Source organism: Hesperophylax consimilis, chromosome 21, assembly GCF_061612785.1.
Source record: "Hesperophylax consimilis isolate HC1 chromosome 21, BYU_Hcon_1.0, whole genome shotgun sequence".
In the NCBI taxonomy this organism is placed as follows: domain Eukaryota; kingdom Metazoa; phylum Arthropoda; class Insecta; order Trichoptera; family Limnephilidae; genus Hesperophylax; species Hesperophylax consimilis.
The window spans coordinates 24,407,216-24,427,566 of record NC_142856.1 but is presented as its reverse complement, the minus strand read 5'-3'; the positions used below and the strand labels follow the sequence as shown (position 1 = coordinate 24,427,566).

General features: G+C 34.6%; 1 protein-coding gene across 1 annotated transcript in view; it reads right to left on the bottom strand.

Moving 5' to 3' along the window:
• The window catches only part of LOC149413778 (uncharacterized), a 46,408-nt gene extending 26,669 nt beyond the window's left edge, over positions 1 to 19,739 (bottom strand). The window contains exons 1-2 of the mRNA XM_089644465.1: positions 19,541 to 19,739; positions 14,740 to 14,908 (exon numbers count right to left, since the gene is read on the bottom strand). Of these exons, the coding sequence (XP_089500591.1) occupies positions 14,740 to 14,908; positions 19,541 to 19,611 (240 nt within the window). The 5' untranslated portion in view covers positions 19,612 to 19,739. The remainder of the gene's footprint in view (positions 1 to 14,739; positions 14,909 to 19,540) is intronic.
• Between the last annotated feature and the right edge of the window lie 612 nt (positions 19,740 to 20,351).

Genomic DNA, 20,351 nt, shown 5'->3' with positions numbered 1-20,351 from the left:
TTAAAGCAACTTTTAGATTATGAAAGGTAGTCGTTCAGAAGTGCGGTAACGAGAGTATGTAGTGTCTCTCTCTGGAAAGCCCCGTGAATATACTACGAGATTATACCAGTAGTTATGTGAAGATTGTAGTAGACTTCACGTCCAAAAAAGCATGTTTCTAATTTTCTCATATGTGTATCAACTGGAATGTTCGAGAACGTTTTATGTTTCACCTTTATAAGCGACAGCGGGAAGGAAATCGACAGTACAGTACCAGCAACCTTGACATAAAGATCGAATTATTTTGCCTACGTGACGCGCTTGGGAACATTCTCGAACCTTCCTTTCGTAAAACATTCAATTGTATTTTCTACGTTTATTTATTTTAGGATGTATTATAAAAAACCGCTTCAGCCAAATTCAGTAGTTATTTATTAATATTTAGAATACGAAATATAACTACATATATACTAAATCAAAACCGAATGTTTCTCTCATTAAAAATCATTACTAAACCATGGTCAAAGTTAGCCATCTAGTGAAAGTAAGGGTTGCTTGAATAATAAATTGTATTTTGCAGACTTTCGTAAAGCGGAAATGGAACACACAAACAAATTTACGGACAGACGAAAAGGTCGAGTTAATACAGGACTCAGTCAATTATTTTATATATACTATCACACCGTTTTCGTTATCCGGGTCGCATTGTATTCATTTTATTCATTGTACCATGTATTCATTGTATCATGTATTCATTGTATCATGTATTAATTGTATCATGTATTCATTGTATCATGTATTCATTGTATCATGTATTCATTGTATCATGTATTCATTGTATCATGTATTCATTGTATCATGTATTCATTGTATCATGTATTCATTGTATCATGTATTCATTGTATCATGTATTCATCGTATCATGTATTCATTGTATCATGTATTCATTGTATCATGTATTCATTCGTATTTGATTCACTTGATCGTGCCATGACTCGATGCGGGACTGGAATTCTTCTACTATCCACAGTCGCGCCATTTGTTCTGCTTACATTCCTTTCTTCTTTCGTGCGCTCTACATGTCCAGACCATCTGAGCGTCTCTCTCTTAATCTTAAACGACAGCCTTGCATCCTTTGCAAATTTTCACATGTTTATATGTGTAGTTTTACCAGCTATATCATTTTTACAGCATTCACTCTACTTTAATCCTTCCTCTGCAAGCTCCATGCCTCACTACCATACATCAAGGTCAGTATAAAGACTCCATTTTGGACTGCTAGCTTCGCTTTTTTGGACAGTTAATCATAACAAAATAAATTTTATAATTCTGTTTCAAATCCCCGCCCCCTGGGTCCGGAGCCAACGAGTTATCTGCTTCGCCAGAGGTGAAAAAGAACCCACCCAAAATTTTTACTTAAGAGGAAGCTACAAGCCAAAAATGTGCGCATTCTTAGTATACCTTATATTGTAGGTAATAGGCATTAAAATCGCTTGAAAAACGGAGTCTAGAAACGTTCGATTTCAAGCACAAAACCGGTTTTTATTTATTTTGTAAATAATTTTATAAGAAGGCAAAAAAGTTAATCAAGTGAAACTGTCACAGATAATCTTAGCTATAATACTGTGTTTTTTTAAAGTTGTTTCCTTTACGCGTTCATACATTTCTATTGAAAAATATTCCTTTTAGTAGTTTACATTTATATTTTTTATTTAGTAATTTATATTTTTATTTGTATTCTACTCAAACGAAAATTAAATTTGCTTGTTATTACAGTACTAATTCTTTTCAACGAGTACAAGGAGTAATGATAATACACTCCCAATTCCACAAATCACAAAACACAAAGCATGCACTCAAATGACGAGTAAATTTCAACAAGAATACTGCTGTTATTATAAAAGTGAACTTTTTAAGTCGACGAAACTTGACAAAGGCTGGTCAAAACACTTGCTATAGTAATAATCGCTTTCAGGAAACGTGCGTTGACTGTTTTCAGGAGATTTTGATATTAAAAGGACGTTGGTCCTGAAAGTTAGACCGTTGCTGGAGCAACGACTTCTGCGTTACGCCGAAATGCTTGGACAAACGATCTGTTGAATCATAGGCCTTTGCCCTGGGAAATGCATTCTTTATAATGTGTTGTGCCTTTTTTACACAATGTTAAAATATTAAACGGTAACGGATTCAGCGAGAATGTAAAAAAATAAACGATTATCTTACGACAAACGAATGTACAAAACAGTTTCATGATGTGCAGTTCGTCGATTACGAACAGAACCCCCGCCATCTTTTATTAATGCAGGCCGTGCTGTAGAAAATGAACTGAAGATAAATATACCCATTTTCGGGCGTTTTCAATGGATTAGTTAGTTATATATATATATATATATATATATATATATATATATATATATATATATATATATATATATATAGAAGTATAGTATAGGTATAGGTTAGTAGCAGGGAATAGTACCAAATTCTGCTAAACCCAGTGCAAAGTCCGAAGCTGGCCTCTTTAACTGTCGTTAATTTTTTACAGCACGGACTGTAAATAAAGATGGCGGTGACAGAACACATACGAGTGTACATGTATGAATTATAAGTAGGTACTTAAATACCTACCTGCTTAATTATAAACTATAAATATTTGACGTATTTTAAAAAATTTCAAATAATGAATTATACAATTTGTCTAAAGAAATGTCACCTTCTCAACGACAACTCTTTTCTATTTAACTTTCTTCGGGCGAGATCGTAGTAGGAACCACGATCATGGAACTCTGGCGGGATAAAAAGGTAGGATCCAATACGGCCACCATCTTGAACCGGAACCGGAACGTAACAAACAAATTTACAGACAGATAATGTAAATGTAATGTAGATAGATGCAGGTGCATTGTGGGTGTAACAAAAAATACTTATTTTTTGCAGTAAGTTTATTAAAGAAGCGAAGTTAGCAGTCCACAATGAAGTGCTGGTGCCTACTCTAATGTACTGCAGTGAGGCATGGAGCTGCCAGAGGAATTACGAAAGTAAGTTGACCGAACAGTGTAGAAATGAAACCCCTGAGGCGTGTCTGGTTAAACCATCTATGTTCGTGTGAGAAATATTTAGATTTAAAAATAACGCAAAGCTGATGCGAGCGTAATGAGAGAGATTTAGAAATGTTTGGGCATGTAGAGCGAATAAACGAAGAAGGGAGTGTATCGAGGATATATGCCGCTAATGTGAAAGGTAGAGGAAGTCGGGGACGTCCAAGGAAGATATAGCACGATCAAGCGAACAAAATACTTCCAGAGTCAGAATACCAGAACGGTATGTTTGAGACGATGTATGATAGTGAATGAAACGAGAAGTGAATGCTAAGACCGAGTTGATTGGCAGTCCAACATCTCTGCATACACCTGCGAGGAAACAGCGTGATGGATAGTTAGTTATGTTTGTACCTTTTTTACAGAATGCGTTGTGCAATAACTAGGGGTCTTTTTATAGAGTCTCAACCGACCAAAGCCATTATATTAGGATTACGGCATCATTTGACCTCACATTTGACCTCACAACATACCTCAACAAGGGATGTTGTAAGGTCAAAGGGTATGGGGAAGTGAAGAAGAAAAGCATCTGGCTATACAACACCAAAAATGCGTTTAAAAATGGTTAAAGTCACACCAAGCAATGTTTATTGTAAAAATAATGTATATTGTATTTGTGGCAGATTCTCTAGTGGAAGATACTCTCAGTATGCCCATATGGTGTAAGACCACCATTTAGAATTGAAAATTGAATTGAAATGGCTTTAGCCGTATTTGGGGACCAGATCTGAATAATCAGGCACTTGTCTATCGCCTTCCCCTCCCCAGTACTTGCAGTCTCACAAACACCTCAACCGAGGATGCCATAGTACAGGGTTTTCCAATAAGAGGTGTTATTTTGATATTCAACCGTAAAAGATCAATGGTTTCGTTGTTTGTGTGGCACGTAGCGCCATCTTATTGAAAGTAAACGTTGTCCAGATCAATACCATCCAACTCCGGCCATAAAAATTCATTAATCATCTCTTGATAGCGCAATTCATTCACCGTAACTGTTGCTCCAGCCTCATTTTCGAAAAAGTAAGGTACAATGACTCCACTGGACCATAAACCGCACCAAACAGTCACACGTTAAGGATAAAGAGGCTTTCAACAATAACTCTTGGATTTTCCGAGCCCCAGATGCGACAATTTTGCTTGTTGACGAAACCACCGAGGAGGAAATAGGCCTCATCACTCAAAATGATTTGCATTTGATTCACTCAAGTGAATTTTAATAATTTCAATGCGTTGTTTAAGCGTATATCGTTCCATCTTTACTAATGACGTAGTTTCTACTTGTCAAATGTCAAAAAATGACAGCTTCGAAAGTAACATCTACCGAAATAGCGGGCTATTTAAAATAACACCTCTTATTGGAAAACCCTGTATAACTGGCTCCAGGCGGTTAGAGGTAGTTCGAACTCTTGTGCGGTATTCACATTTAAAAAAAAATCTAATTTTGACCATTTATCAGCAGAATCGGATGAATTTAAAACCTCCACAATATTAATGTTTTACTAGACATTTTTTCTTGGCATGTTTGGAATATTAATATTAAAAAACGATAATAATTAAGCGACAATGGATAAATATTTAATAAAACACGACTCGTTTGAAATAGAGCAATAATCGCTCGGCAAATGATTAAGTTGCATTTAAAGATACACTATGAATTTTTTCATGCCCATAACATATTAAGGCGATTTTGATTAATCTTTATAACGAATTGGTGTCCATTATGAATACCAAAAAATATGCGTTTAGATAAATTGAAGGTTTTCTTATCGCTTCGCTTGAGTAGAATACAAATGAAAAAATAAATTACGCAATAAAAAATATAACTGTAAAATACTAAAAGAAATATTTCTTCAATAGAAATGTATGAACGCTTAAAGGAAAAAAACTTTTAAAAAATACAGTATTATATCTAAGATTATCTGTGACAGTTTCATTTGATTAACTTTTTTGCTTTCTTATAAAATTATTTACAAAATAAATAAAAAACAGTTTTTTGTTTGAAATCGAACGTTTCTAGACTCCGTTTGTCAAGCGATTTTAATGCCTATTACCTACGATATAAGGTATACCAAGAATATACATATTTTTGGCTTGTAGCTTTCTCATAAATAACAGAACAAAAAGTGTTTTTAATAATTTTCGGAGCTTACTTTGCGATTTTTCTATCGATGCAATTTCATATAATTAACGTTTCGGCATAAAAAATGTATAGATATTATCTTAAAAAATAACTCTTTTTTTAGCTTAAAAACTTAAAGAGTTAACGAGAAACTATACGTTATAAATCGGTAGAAATTGGGTATGAGGGTTTTCAAGCGTATTTTGCACGGCCATTCGTCACCAAGTCAACGTACCATCTTCGAATCTTCCAGCAAGCAAGTTCAAAGACTAGGGTATGAAAAATGGTCTTCCCCGAAGAAAGAAGACCTCGTAAAGCCGTCGACAAAGATGCTCGTGTATTATTAAATGGTCGCAAATCATTTTGACAAGCCCTTAAATTAGATTTGCTGTAAGGGGATAGTAAGCTATTTTCGGAAGACCACCAAAGAGAAAAAAGTCAAATTCAAAACTGAGGAATCTAAATTCCTTAGGATAATTTTATAAACAGATCTGAAAGCACGAGAGTTTAAAAATATACATCGCAAGAAAAGTATCATAGTTTTTTTTTTAGGTTATGTATAACTTTAATTCAGAGCGTCAGGGTCAGTCGATATAGGTACCCATTATTATTCATATAATTTCCTTTGTTAGTGCTTGGGTAAGTAAGTAATAATGTGAAACATTCATGGGTAATGCGTAACATAATTCAAGTTCAATGAATTTTTAATTTTCAAAATTGGAACAACTTACCATCATCAGACAAGCGATAAAATAGGTAGGTACCAAAATTATTTTATGGTTTCATTGAAGAAGAAGATAATATTCACCTCAAAAATGAGATAAATTAATTGGGTACCAATGGTCGAGTGATTAAAGACGATGTCCCTGAGGTAAGACAGAGCTCCTGGCTTCGATTCCTAGTTGAGACCGTTATCTTTTTTATTTTTCTGTGTCTTGTTCTGTTTCATGTTTCGTTTCGATTTATTATTGTCTTTTGTCTTGAACAAAACGTGTTTTAAATAATTTTCGGAGCTTACTTTGCGATTTTTTTTCCATCGAGGGAATTTCATATAATTAAGGTTTCGGCAAAACAAATCTATCAAATCTTCAAAAATAACATTTTTTAACTTAAAACTTAAAGAGTCAACGATAAACTTGTTATAAATCTGTAAAAATCGTTTTCAAAAAATATGTTTCTAATTATTTTCTCTTATTTAATAAATCAAAAAGAAAATTTCCGCCGAAATCAAAAGATTTGCAAGTATGTTCTTAAATACCTACATACTTAGTTATAAACCATATATTTTATGTAACGTTTTTTTTTAATTTCAGATATGGAATTACACTAGCTAACTAACTAACCATCAAGCCGTTTCCCCGCAGGGGTAGGCAGAGAGGACGGACCGCCAAACAACTCGGTCTGACACACACTTCTTGCCTCATTCACATTCATACAAATTCTTCTATTATTCCGACTCTTGACATGGCCCGACTCAAGTATCTGATTCGCTTGGTCGTGCCATGTCTTCATCGGGCTACCATTCACATGTGCATCATATATTCTCCATACACTCCTTTTTTTGCTCATTCGCTCTACATGTCCATACCACCTAAGAGTCCATTTCTTGGTCTCGCTCATTACGTTTACATCAGCCTTGCACTCTTTGCGCATATTCACATTTCTCAAACGATTATACATGGTTTTACTACACATACGCCTCAGGGATCTCATTTCTACGGCATTCAGTCCACTTTAATACTTTCTCCGCCAGTTCCATGCCTCACTTCCATACATCAGGGTAGGTACCAGCACTCCATTGTGGACTGCTAACTTCGCTTCTTTGGACAATTTTTTCGCTTCGCCACGCATCTACGATTTGATCATTTTTTATTATTTTTACATGCAGGCACTAAGTATACAAATCTCCTACTGTGCCTGCGTCATCTTTGGGGATGCTGTGTGGAGCATTGGAGGATTATGTATATATCGTAGTAGCAATACTTTTAGTTAAGATAAAAAATACTATTGCTAATTTATGAAGAATATCTTCAAATTATTGGTAATAACGGTTAAAAGGGGGATTGTAGGCCTTACGAATAAATTAAAAAGTTTCTTAATATTTTTTTTTAAAATTACACAATATATTATCATGATATACGAACAGGTGAAAATTAGAATCTTTTTGCATTACAACGAAAATTCTTTATTTCGTTGTGATAAAACATTTTTAGCAAGGCCTATTAATTTATCATGAGAGCAAAATCGATTTCTGTCCGTGCGCCAGTGTGTAGTTCAAATTCAAGCAAAAAGTAACTACTAAAACTTCAAATGCAACCAAAAAAGCTACTAATTTAAAAGTGTCATTCTCGGAACGAATTTCACCGTCTGGGTTCGAGAGAGATCGTAATCTTGTTTTCAAGGAATTGTAATTTACAAAGTAATATGGACGTTAAAACACTTGTCATATTTATTCCACAATTCAATGAATACACATTGTGGAACTGTAAAACTGTGGAACGAATGATACCTATCGGCTTTTAGGAAATAACAAATTGTATCGTGATACCTCTTTGATAGTAATACAATAATGCATTCCTTATGATATGGCTTTTCATAGAGAGCATTCTTTGTTTGAGTACAGAGAATTAATATCTATTTTATTTCAAACAACTATGCCAAGGTTAATTTTCAAAACTAATTATTAAATTCCTTGCAAAAATTATGAATTATCTAGAGCTAGATTCGTAGATCTGTCAGTATCGCTTTTGTGAAAGACACTCGTTCAGAACAGATTCCGCTATTCTACACTTAAATTTTCTTAACCGCTCGTCCACAGCTACCTTAATATTAACATTGTAACCTCATAAGCTACCGATTATGCTATTCTGCACTTAACTATTATGATAAGTCTTCATGGTTATCTTCTTATTGACATTGTAACCCCATAAGCTACCGATAATGCTATTCTAAACTTATCTACTATTCTTAACCGCTCGTGTACAGCTACCTTTATCTTGACTTCGTAACCCGATAAGCTACCGATTATGCTATTCCTAACATATCTATTATTTTTAACCGCTCGTACACAGCTACGTGCATATTGATATTGTAACCCCATAAGCTACCGATTATGCTATTCTAAACTTGTCTATTATCTTTAACCACCCGTACACAGCTACGTGCATATTGATATTGTAACCCCATAAGCTACCGAGTATGCTATTCTAAACTAATTTATTATTCTTAACCGCTCATCCACTACGGCTACCTTCTTACACATTTTAACCCCGTAAGCTACCGATTAGGCTATTCTCAACTATCATTCCTAACCGCTCGTCAACTGCTACCTTCTTACTGATACTGCTACCTCGCCAATTACCGATTATGCTATTTTAAACTTAGCTATTATTCTTAACCGCTCATCCACTACGGCCACCCTCTTACACATTTTAACCGCATAAGCTACAGATTAGGCTATTCACAACTATTATTCTTAACCGCTCGTCAACTGCTACATTCTTACTGACACTGCTACCCCGTCAACTACCGAATATGCTGTTCTAAACTTAACTATTATTCCTAGTCCACGGTTATCTTCTTATTGAAATTGTATACGCGTCAGCTACCGATTTTGCTAGTATACAATTAACTACATATTCTTAACCGCTCAACCACGGCTTCTTATTGACACTGTTACCCCGTCAACTTGTTAAATTAAAATAGAAAAATTTCCAAAAAATGGTGTTTCCTCATTTCCAGGAATTCTAATTTACAGATTTCCAGACAATGACTAATAATGACCTTACTTCCTCGTACCGAAAGGTCTTTAGTCGTGGAGTCATCATCACCAGCGTCAGCGTTTAGTCTGCCTCCAGGAATAGTATCAGCCGGAACCGAACTGGAACTCTATCGTGATTCAATGGGCCCGCTAATAGAACCAACGCATCACTCGTCTCATAAGTAGGTACTAATAACACACGAATGGGTTTTATTTTCTGAACAATTTCCCAATCCCTTTGAAGATTTGTGTGAACTGAGTGCGTAAATAACAAAGCACTCACTGATCTAAGGAACACGACATTTCTCTGTTATAATCAGTCGCGGTTCGTAGTCTATCTCACTGGGAGTCCAATCAGAAATATATGAAGAAAAAAATATGTTGGTCTTTTCGATATTGTACTGGACATCTACGCCAGTGACATCGACTGTAAATGCCGGTTTCCTCTCGGGGGTACCTTGGGTAAGGATTTGCAAAGAAACACAACTTGCGAATGTCGTCGGACAACTGACTGGTTGGGCCAGTTGTTTGAGAGGACGGAAGGTTTTAAAAAAATCATAAAATAGTTAATTTTTTTTTTTTTTTTTTGTTTCTGGGGTGTTATGCCGTGTTGCGCTAACTCCTTCTTTAGCCGACGTTTCGGACAGCGTTGCAGTGTCCATCATCAGGGCAGATCCGGTAGATCCGAAGATGTGTAAATTTTGGTTGTCGAGTTTTGTGCTTATTTATTTGTGGCCTGGGCCCGTCCAAGTGCGAAATGCCAACGGAAGTGGCGACATCTTGTGGCGAATTCTGAAAGCACAGTATTTATGATAGCCTGGGGCCCATCCAAGTGCGAAATGCCAACGGAAGTGGCGCCATCTTGTGGTGAATTCTAGAATTAGAAAACCGATTGACAGCAGTTAGAGTAGATGTACCCAGTATCAAGGTATAAATGCAATGGTTTTATATTGTATTATTATATGGTATTGGAGTATACTTGACATGTTATTTGCGTTTAGCTTTGGTTTAGCCGTCAATTACCGGATACCAAGAGCTGTTGAGCTTAGCTCCGTCGTCTCTATTGATATTAAATGGATTTTTGTAGATTTCAATTGCCTCCATAATCAGGCGTGATCTATAAGTTTTGGGTCTTCCCAGGACCTCGGGAGCAAATCCAAAGTAATGGCCGGTTTCAATTAAGTGTTCGGCGATTGCCGATTTATCAGGGTGGCCAAGTTTACAAGCACGAAAATGTTCTGCTATCCTTTTGGAAATCTTCCGCTCTGTCTGGCCTATATAAACTTTGTCACAACCAGAGCAGCTGAGTTTGTACACTCCATCTGCTTCCAGAGGAAACTTAGTCTTTGCAGACCTCAGTAGGTCTTGGATTTTGGTGGTGGTTCCGAAGACAGTTTTGATGTTTTCTTTTCTCAACAGCCTGGCAATTCTGTCTGTCACATTGTGAACGAAAGGCAGGAAAGCACAGCCTTTTGAGTCTTGTTCAACTCTGTCTTCGTTTATCGCCGAACACTTAATTGAAACCGGCCATTACTTTGGATTTGCTCCCGAGGTCCTGGGAAGACCCAAAACTTATAGATCACGCCTGATTATGGAGGCAATTGAAATCTACAAAAATCCATTTAATATCAATAGAGACGACGGAGCTAAGCTCAACAGCTCTTGGTATCCGGTAATTGACGGCTACACCAAAGCTAAACGCAAATAACATGTCTAAGTATACTCCAATACCATATAATAATACAATATAAAACCATTGCATTTATACCTTGATACTGGTTACATCTACTCTAACTGCTGTCAATCGGTTTTCTAATTCTAGAATTCACCACAAGATGGCGCCACTTCCGTTGGCATTTCGCACTTGGATGGGCCCCAGGCTATCATAAATACTGTGCTTTCAGAATTCGCCACAAGATGTCGCCACTTCCGTTGGCATTTCGCACTTGGACGGGCCCAGGCCACAAATAAATAAGCACAAAACTCGACAACCAAAATTTACACATCTTCGGATCTACCGGATCTGCCCTGATGATGGACACTGCAACGCTGTCCGAAACGTCGGCTAAAGAAGGAGTTAGCGCAACACGGCATAACACCCCAAAAACAAACAACAAAAATGCTTTTGGCCGTGAGAATCTAAAAACTTACCTAGTTAATTTTTACTCAAAAACAAATTTATTTATGGAATCAGGTTCGCGAGGAAATAGCATTTGAGACAGTCAAGTGTGGAAAATCACATCAGGCATGTGGTGGCCGAAATCGTTGATGCAGTGCTGGAGGCGTTCTTGGAAGTTCGCGTAGACTCTCTCCAACATCGCTCTATATCATAGGGGTGAAAGTGGAGATCCATATGCAAAATTCGCCTTACCGAACGATCACTGAGGCGAAGTGCAGTAGCATGTTTCCGGGCAGATCGAGTCGGACTGCGAAGAAAGGCTTGTCGAACGCGTTCAACATTTTCAGGAGTTCGAACTGTTCGCGGAGCTCCTCTTGGTCTTCTGTTGATCAGTTCACCACGCCTGCGAAGTGATTCAACCCAACAAAGGATGGTGTTTTGAGAGGGAACAGCTCTATTACGGTGAATGTTGAAGTGGCGACGAAACTCACGCTGTACGACGGTGACTGACTCATTATTTCGGACGAAACAATCATAGGCGAAAACGCGGTGCTCCACCGTCCACGGCTCCATGACGACAACTGGTAAAACAATGCTAGGAACTAACGAGTCAAGCGGCACCCCCCCCCCCCTCACCACTATCGTAGACGTAGGGGGAGAGTACTACCCATCTCAAAAACGTCCGTCCTCTCTGCCGCACCCTATACAATAGCAATAAATTCGGCGATACATTAAAACGTTCGTGAAAAAAAAATGATCTCTTAGCTAACAAAAAATAGAATAAAATAAAATAATCAGTATTTATACAAGAAACTTACAAAGAATTTAATTCGAAAGTAACATTTTCGGTAATTAACTACCTATATAAAACATGATAATCACATAAAAAAATCTGTTGATTCTTTCAAAATACTATTTGATGTTGAAAATCACGATAATAAAAACCCAAGGTTTTGTACGTCTACCGCTCTGGTGCCACTAATATGTTTTGTACATGGACCTAAGATTTTAGGTTCTTGGTTTTGAATGAACTATTTCTTAGGAAAGCAATCTCTTAGAACGGGTGTATTTTAAACATGAAATTTATAATACAGGTTTATCTCATAGCTTATATTTTTAATGAGAGTTTACTGCACAGAGGCACCTCAGAGAAAACCGTCGCTGGTTAAACTCGTAGTATACACGACTAAATAGTATAACTAACAGTCTGAATTCTCGACAACTCAGTTTCAATTTTTAAAATAGCAATTTTTCAAAATGTTGTAAATTTTCTGTTAAAAATATTATATTATCGTGGTTATCTCGACTAGAAAGCCGAAGGTTGTGGGTTCGAATCCCGGCGTGCGCAAGTAATTTTTATTTGATTAATTTATATTATTTGACAATTTATTAATTAAAAATAATATTGATGATACTTGCAGCACGTTCCAAAGTGGAAGATACTCTCAGTATAGCCGTGGTGTAAGACCACAATTCAGAATTTAAACGTTGCTTGAAATGACTTCAGCCGTGTTTGGTGACTAGATCTGAATATCCGGATACTCCTTCCACTTCCCACTACCCTTCAGCCTCACAACACACCCCAGTTGGTGATGCCATATTCTCACTGACTCCAGACTATTTGAGAGCAGTTGGGACTCTTGTGCGGTATTCAAATTTAAAAAATCCATCGTTTGTTTGAATTCTCCAAAAAAAAACTTAAAATTAAATTTTATAGTAAAAAAATATATATTTTGAAAACAAGGTAATTATTCGGAATCGCTGGACAAGGATTATATGAAATATTTTTAAATAAAACCTTCTGATTTACCTTAATTACTATAAAAGGAATCTGACTGCATTTGGGATATTTTTAATTTTAGCATTTTAATTTTTAATTACGTAAATCGAAAATTCACTTTCGTTGTATGGGATGACAGCTGGAATGCTTTCTGTTGATAAAATTTTCTTTTGTTTGTATTTCTGATACGAGTGGCTATATTTTTTACCATGTGCAAATACTAGTAAGGTACTATTTTAGCGAAACTCGAAAAATAAAATAAAGATATTTAGGTATGTTTTATAAAATAGAAAAATTAAAAAAGGTGGGGTTATTATAGGTAAGGTTGGATTATTATAGGTTAGGTTGGTTTATTATTAGGATTTAGGTTAGGTTAGGATAGATTGGATATTATAGGTTAGGTAGGATTATTATTAGGATATAGGTTAGGTTAGGTTAGGTTGGATTATTATAGGTTAGGTTGGATTATTGTAGGTTAGGTTCGATTATTATAGGTTGGGTTGGATTATTATTAGGATATAGGTTAGGTTAGGTTGGATTATTATTAGGATATAGGTTAGGTTAGGTTAGGTTGGATTATTATTAGGATATAGGTTAGGTTAGGTTAGGTTGGATTATTATTAGGATATAGGTTAGGTTGGATTATTATAGGTTAGGTAGGATTATTATTAGGATATAGGTTAGGTTGGATTATTGTAGGTTAGGTTAGGTTAGGTTGGATTATTGTAGGTTAGGTTAGGTTAGGTTGAATTATTATTAGGATATAGGTTAGGTTGGATTATTATAGGTTAGGTAGGATTATTATTAGGATATAGGTTAGATTAGGTTAGGTTGGTTTAGGTTTGATTATTATAGGTTAGGTTACTATAGTTTAGGTTAAATAAAACAATAATTATAATATTACCTAAATATAAATAATTTAAGTTTTATAAGTAACATAAAAATATTTTATTTTTCGAGTTTGGCCAAAACAGTACCTAGCTAGAATTTGCATTCCGAAATGATTCAAATTCTAGCTACTCGTATCAAGAATACCAACAAGAGAAAATGTCATCAACAGAAATCATTCCAGCTGTCATCCCATACAACGAAAGTGAATTTTCGATTTACGTAATTAAAAATTAAAATGCTAAAATTAAAAATCTCCCAAATGCAGTCAGATTCCTTTTATAGTAATTAAGGTAAATCAGAAGGTTTTATTTAAAAATATTTCATATAATCCTTGTCCAGCGATTCCGAATATTTACCGAAAACAATATCAAATTCTAAGGAAATCCATGTTCCAGAGTTCATTAAACCAGAGTTACAAACAAACAGAGTTTCAACGAAAATTAGTATTTTTAATAACGCTTTCCAGGAAATAGAAAAAGCGCAAACAATTAAAAAATTATGAAATCTGATTTAATATGTCAAGATTAATCGTAAGAAATGTAAACAAAAGCTATGAATATTTCAAATATAGAATTAAAATAATCTTCAGATAAAAAATATTAAATTAAAATAACTTTATCGCTTGCTTAGATTCTTTACACACCAGTTCCAATTAATGTAATTTTGTGTATTTATCTTTTTCTCTGAAAATGTAATTGCTATTTTCTGTATTTTCCTACTAGATGTATGAAAAAATTTGCGTACATCTAAATAAAGATTCAAAAACAAACAAATTGTGAAAATGACAATAAAATTCAAAACAAATTTGAGTTATTTGAACCAGATTTCACGGGGACGCAAAACAAAGAAAACGGAGCAACCGAAATTATTAGTATGTTTAATGATGATAAATGGTTTCAATGCGGCTTTAGAATATGTTTTACTTAAAATTCCGTTATATAGCTATTCTCAAAAGTAAAATAAAAACGACCATCACTGTGTCAAGCAACTTACCCCTTTAATGACGATTCCATACTCATCGCAGAGTTCCTTGTGTCTGTCGGCGAGGCCCTGGTACCTCTTCAGCTGGGGTTCGTGGGGATGCCTCCCGCAGCCGCATGTTGGGTACCCCTTCGCCTTGAGGACCTCTGTAAAGTGTTCGGGGATCGGTGGTTCACAAGCCCTGAAAAAAAACAGAATATTGTGTTGTGGAGGGGAGCGGGTGGTTTTATGACGTATTTAGGAATTGTCACCTCATAGTCCAGTCAAGATGTACATCCGTGCTTGCAAAAGGTCCAGTCATTCTGAATTTTTTATATGTTGTTAGGACCTAAACCAGTATTAAAAAAAAAAATTGCAACTTCGAAAGTGCTGTGCGAGCGGCGGTGGACCTAAAAAACCAGAAAATTTTCGGATTTTTTTCAGTTTTTGCTCAATATCTCGCTTTGGTTTCAAATTATAGCAAATTTAGTCTACTTTAAAAGTATGTATACCGACTACACCGGTCAGACCCTTCCTTTACTGAGATATTGAGCAAAAACTGAAAAAAATCCGAAAATTTTCTGGTTTTTTAGGTCCACCGCCGCTCGCACAGCACTTTCGAAGTTGCAAATTATTTTTTTTTAACACTGGTTTAGGTCCTAACAACATATAAAAAATTCAGAATGACTGGACCTTTTGCAAGCACAACCCCCTTTTCATGTTTTACTTGACTGGACTATCAGTGGAATTTACAAATAATATAGAAAAATAATAACTGTAAACAATGTATTGTTAAATTATCTTGAAAATATTATTTAGCTACCCAACAAGATAAATAATGAAACGAAATAAAATTAAAAAATGATTTTAAAAAGTTATGGATTCTAAATTATTATTTATTTATTTATTTGAGGAACATAAACAGTCTTAGTAACACAATATACATAAGAGAATAACAAAAAAAACAGACCAATTATTAATGTTCACAGATATATATTCAGAAACATAAAACTAACCTGTAAACGATAAACCTATAATATGCCTACCATAAACAGCAATAAATAAAAGTGATTATAACTATACATAAATAGACTTGGGTTGGAAAGGGAAAGGGGAGGAGAGGGATAAGGAAAAGTTGCCACGCAAGTAATATTAAAATATTAGGTACAATCAATTTAACAGTGGTTAATATGAGTTAGAATGTGATGCAATGAAATTCTGTAGTGATAGTAACTAGCAGTGAATATGTCAACACGAGTGTCTATATTTGCAAATTTATTATTATAGTAGTTACATGTCCTTTGCATAAATTCATTTTGGTTGGAATTGGTATTGCATCTATCAATGTAGAAAAGGGTATTTTGTCTGCTGTATCGAATTGGCGCATGAAAATTTATTTTGTTCAGCAACTCCGGGCAGTCAACTTTAGAGTTAATAATTTTATACAACAGCATCTGATCAGCGACAATCCTCCTGTTGAGTAGTTTCGTGATTTGAAAATGTTTCTTGATTTCGTCGTAAGAGTTGTATATGTTAAATGATTTAAAATTGAGGAATTTGAGAAATCATTCCTGAACTCTTTCTAACCTGTTAACATAAACAATATAGCGCGGGTTCCAAACCGGTGAACAGTACTCCAGGTGAGGACGAACATGTGAATTGTAGAGAGTCAGATATGTCTTAGTATTTTTGAAAAATTTGCATGTTCTCAGTACAAATCCTAGACTTTTTGATGCTTTGGTGACAATGTTATCAACGTGTTTATCAAAGGTAAGTTTAGAGTCCAAGAAAACCCCGAGATCACGCACATAGTCTTTATTTGTTAAAATCGATCCAGAAATGGTGTAATCATGCAGTATTTTTACACGGTTACGTGTGAATGTGACTTTTCAACATTTAGAAATATTGATAAAAAGCTTATTTCTGAAACAGTAATCCGTCAGTCGATCAAGATCTGCTTGTAAACGCGCAGAACAGTCCGGGGAGCTTATAGGAAGGTATATCTTCATATCGTCAGCAAATAGTAAAATTTGAGCGTTGTGAAAACATGTCGTAATATCATTAATATAGATAGAGAAAAGCAAAGGACCCAAAATGGACCCCTGAGGCACACCGGAAGTAATGATTTTCCAGACGGAGGAAAATCCACCCACTGTCACAGCCTGGGACCTGTTTGTTACGTATGAGGATAACCAACGAAGGAGATCTCCATGAATACCATGATTAGCAAGTTTTCTAAGCAGAATTTTGTGGCTGATCTTATTATATATATGTGGTTATTATAAATACCTACATAAAATAAGCAATGCAATGATTTTAAAGGAATTTAAACGCAAAAATACTAAATGCTATGTTACTATTAAGTTAAAATCATGTCTTGTGTTTTGAACGCAACTTAAAATTCGATTTGCGGACTCATCTGTAAGCGCAACTCAAGGGAATCCATTCTCGCGTTCCGAGTGTAGTTATAAATTTCTAGTAATAGACTCATTTGTGAACATGACATCTGGTCACGTATTTTCATTTTGTATTCAAAGAATTCTTACTTGGTACTTGGTAAAATGTATAATATGGTAATAATAATATAAAAGTGCTTGAATAGATTTAAGTAAGAGTAGAAGATTTCTTTTACATATATAATATTTAGTTATTCATCAAGAAGAATAAGCAAACACTGTGGGTGAATTACAGCCATGAGAGTAAGTACCAACATGTCATGTAATAATCAAAATATTAACCAAAATAATTATAAATAACCACTAATCTTCCCTCTTGACATTTTAAATAATAGATCATTTATTAAAAGTGAAAATACACACAGCATAAAATATAAAATTACCTATTCTATAAACTGGTTGAAGAATGTTGATTGTTTTTAAAACTGTAAAAAATCGAACGACTGAATCGAAAAGTGTAAAAACCTCAAAATAATGATTTTGAACACCATATTAATTACTTATTTCTTTGTATTATTAACGCCTTCCGGCCCTTTTCACATAACTAAGAATTTCATATGTACAAATATGCTCCTTATTCTTATTATTTAAGACAAAATTTTAAGTTAGAACCTGTAGACAAGCAGCCAAGTGGCAGCTTTGGTGGACAACCTTTTTTTACAAAACCTAAAAAAAATCACATAGTCTACTAGGAAACCCTGAAACTTTCCATATTCCTTCCCAAATAATTAACTTAACTTTCTCCCAACCTCTTGTGCAAACGTGTCGACTTTATTATAACATCCACTGTAAGCTGCAAGTGCAAGACGTATTTTAGCGATAGCCCCCGAAATTTTACAAAATTTCTCGAATCTCTTCTCTTTTCTTGACCCAAACTTCATTGTCTCTTGTTTTTTTCGTTGTTGTTTTACATAAATATATTGTTTTATTTTTACATATCGATTGTGTTTTGACATAACACTATAAAACATTATTTAATATAATATCTACAAATTATTAAATGAACTGTGATAAAGAAAAAATAATAAAAGGTTTTCCTCGTCATAAAGCGACGAGGCTCTCTCAAGGAATTCAAGACACATTTCTTGAGAATGTCACTTTTCAGTGGTTTCATGTAGAATATTCTTCAAAGTATAACATGGTAGTAATTTTTGCTGATTAATGCATTTTTAATACTACAAACTAAATTTATGCATTTTTTTCAAAGATCTTTCCAGAAAACCGTATTTGAAATTACTGAACCCTCAAATATCTCATTTATCTATTTATTTATCTTTTAACTACATAAACAAAAACGTTAATGTTCGTTTGTTCAAAATCTTAAATCTCCAAAAGTTCTTCACGGATTGCATTACAAAAGTTCTTCACGGATTGCATTACAAAAGTTCTTCACGGATTGCATTACAAAAGTTCTTCACGGGTTGCATTGCAAAAGTTCTTCACGGATTGCATTACAATTTCGACACAACGCACAATACGCGTGTTTTGATATAATTAAATTATGTAGATGTCACATGTGACATGTAAAAAGCTGCTTTTTTGTAAAGCACCGTCATTTGTGGGACAAACATGCTTTTTTAAAAAACAGCGCCATCCGTTTGGCATAAAAGCAAAACGCGCTATTGTTTATCTATCTGCACAGACAGACTGAACCACAATAATGCGTGGCGGGGTACAGTTAGTTTATAAATAGAATTGAAATATTTTACATCAATTTTTTGTAAACTAACACTCTCATATTCTTCAAGATTTTAAATGAGTTTTACGAATCTGTAAATATTTGTTTTTATCGTCTCCTGTAAAAAAATCATTATTATTTTTCTCGTATTCCGCTTCACTCTTAATACGCAATATTTCACTTTCAAACGGAAAAATACGCACTTTTAATTTTAATTTCGATTATTAAGTCACTTACGCGATATGTCAATTAGTATGCGGCGCCGTTATAGTCGCAGCCGACAGCGACTATGTTCATATCAAGAGTTGGATTATATTCATAATATCGTATTAGAATTAAATCACAAACCAGTCTATACAAACCTAGCGTAGCCCACAAACTACTTGAAAACTGGGATATAACTCTAAAGGGGAAGCGAGCAGGCGTTATTAAAGGTTCCCCAACATTTATAGTAACTTTTAGTAACTAAATTCAAGTATTAATTCAAAGTAAACATTCCATATTTACCATGAAGCGGAATTCGTAACCTTTACCAAATCATTTTGTGGCTCGAAGGGTTTTTTGCAAATCCACAGTACCACAGTCGCTATTACTGTACACCATTATTGGATGGTTGGGATTGGTATTATTTATTTGTAGTTTTTTTTACGTTATCCCTCGGTCTGTTGGTGTATATTCTGAATAAATAAAATGTTCTTACCTGCCTACCACCCGTAGAGAATGTGGCCATTTATATTCGGTGTGTGTCACTGATTTTATTTCCTCTCCCATTTTTATGCCGGTAACAGGTTATCTCTTTATGACAGCTATTTACAAATAATTAACATTTTTTATTAATCATGTCAAAGCAATGACATTACAAAACTGTCAAAGAGTAATTATACGCCAAATGCGGAGAACAATATGTTTCGATTTACCTGACGTGTCAAAAAATTCAAATTTTTCCTTTTTTATATTATTTTTAGCAGACAGTTAATTTGTTGGGGTGATTTAGAATGCAATCAAATCCCACATTCTTTTAATTGATTATCTACCTACGAAACAACAAATTTCTCCATCTTCTTTCGATGTTTTTACCGGTTTTTAATTAGTATCATTAATTTTGACGGCTATTTGAATTTAGAAAGTAGTCCTAGATTTCTTAAGTGATTATTTTCCATTATTCTGTTATTTTTTGTGGCCTGCACACTTGCACACGAAAAATGTCAATTTAAATATAATTTTTTTGCACCATTTACTGTTGAATGTTAATTTCTTATGCTTGCAATCCAATACTATTCATAAAATTATTTATAGTGTATGGGAGGCCTTAAAATCCGTGTTTGTTTATTGTTATGAGGTTAATGAATTTTATAATTCTTTTTGTTAGCATTTTTAGGTACTTACGTAATTTTGTTTCGTGTAAAAATATATTTTTTAATGTAACAACATGCCCCGCAAAAACACGTATTCCCGGTATTCATACGACGTTTGAAATGGGGAATCGTATTTTTATTTGCTGGCATCCCCAG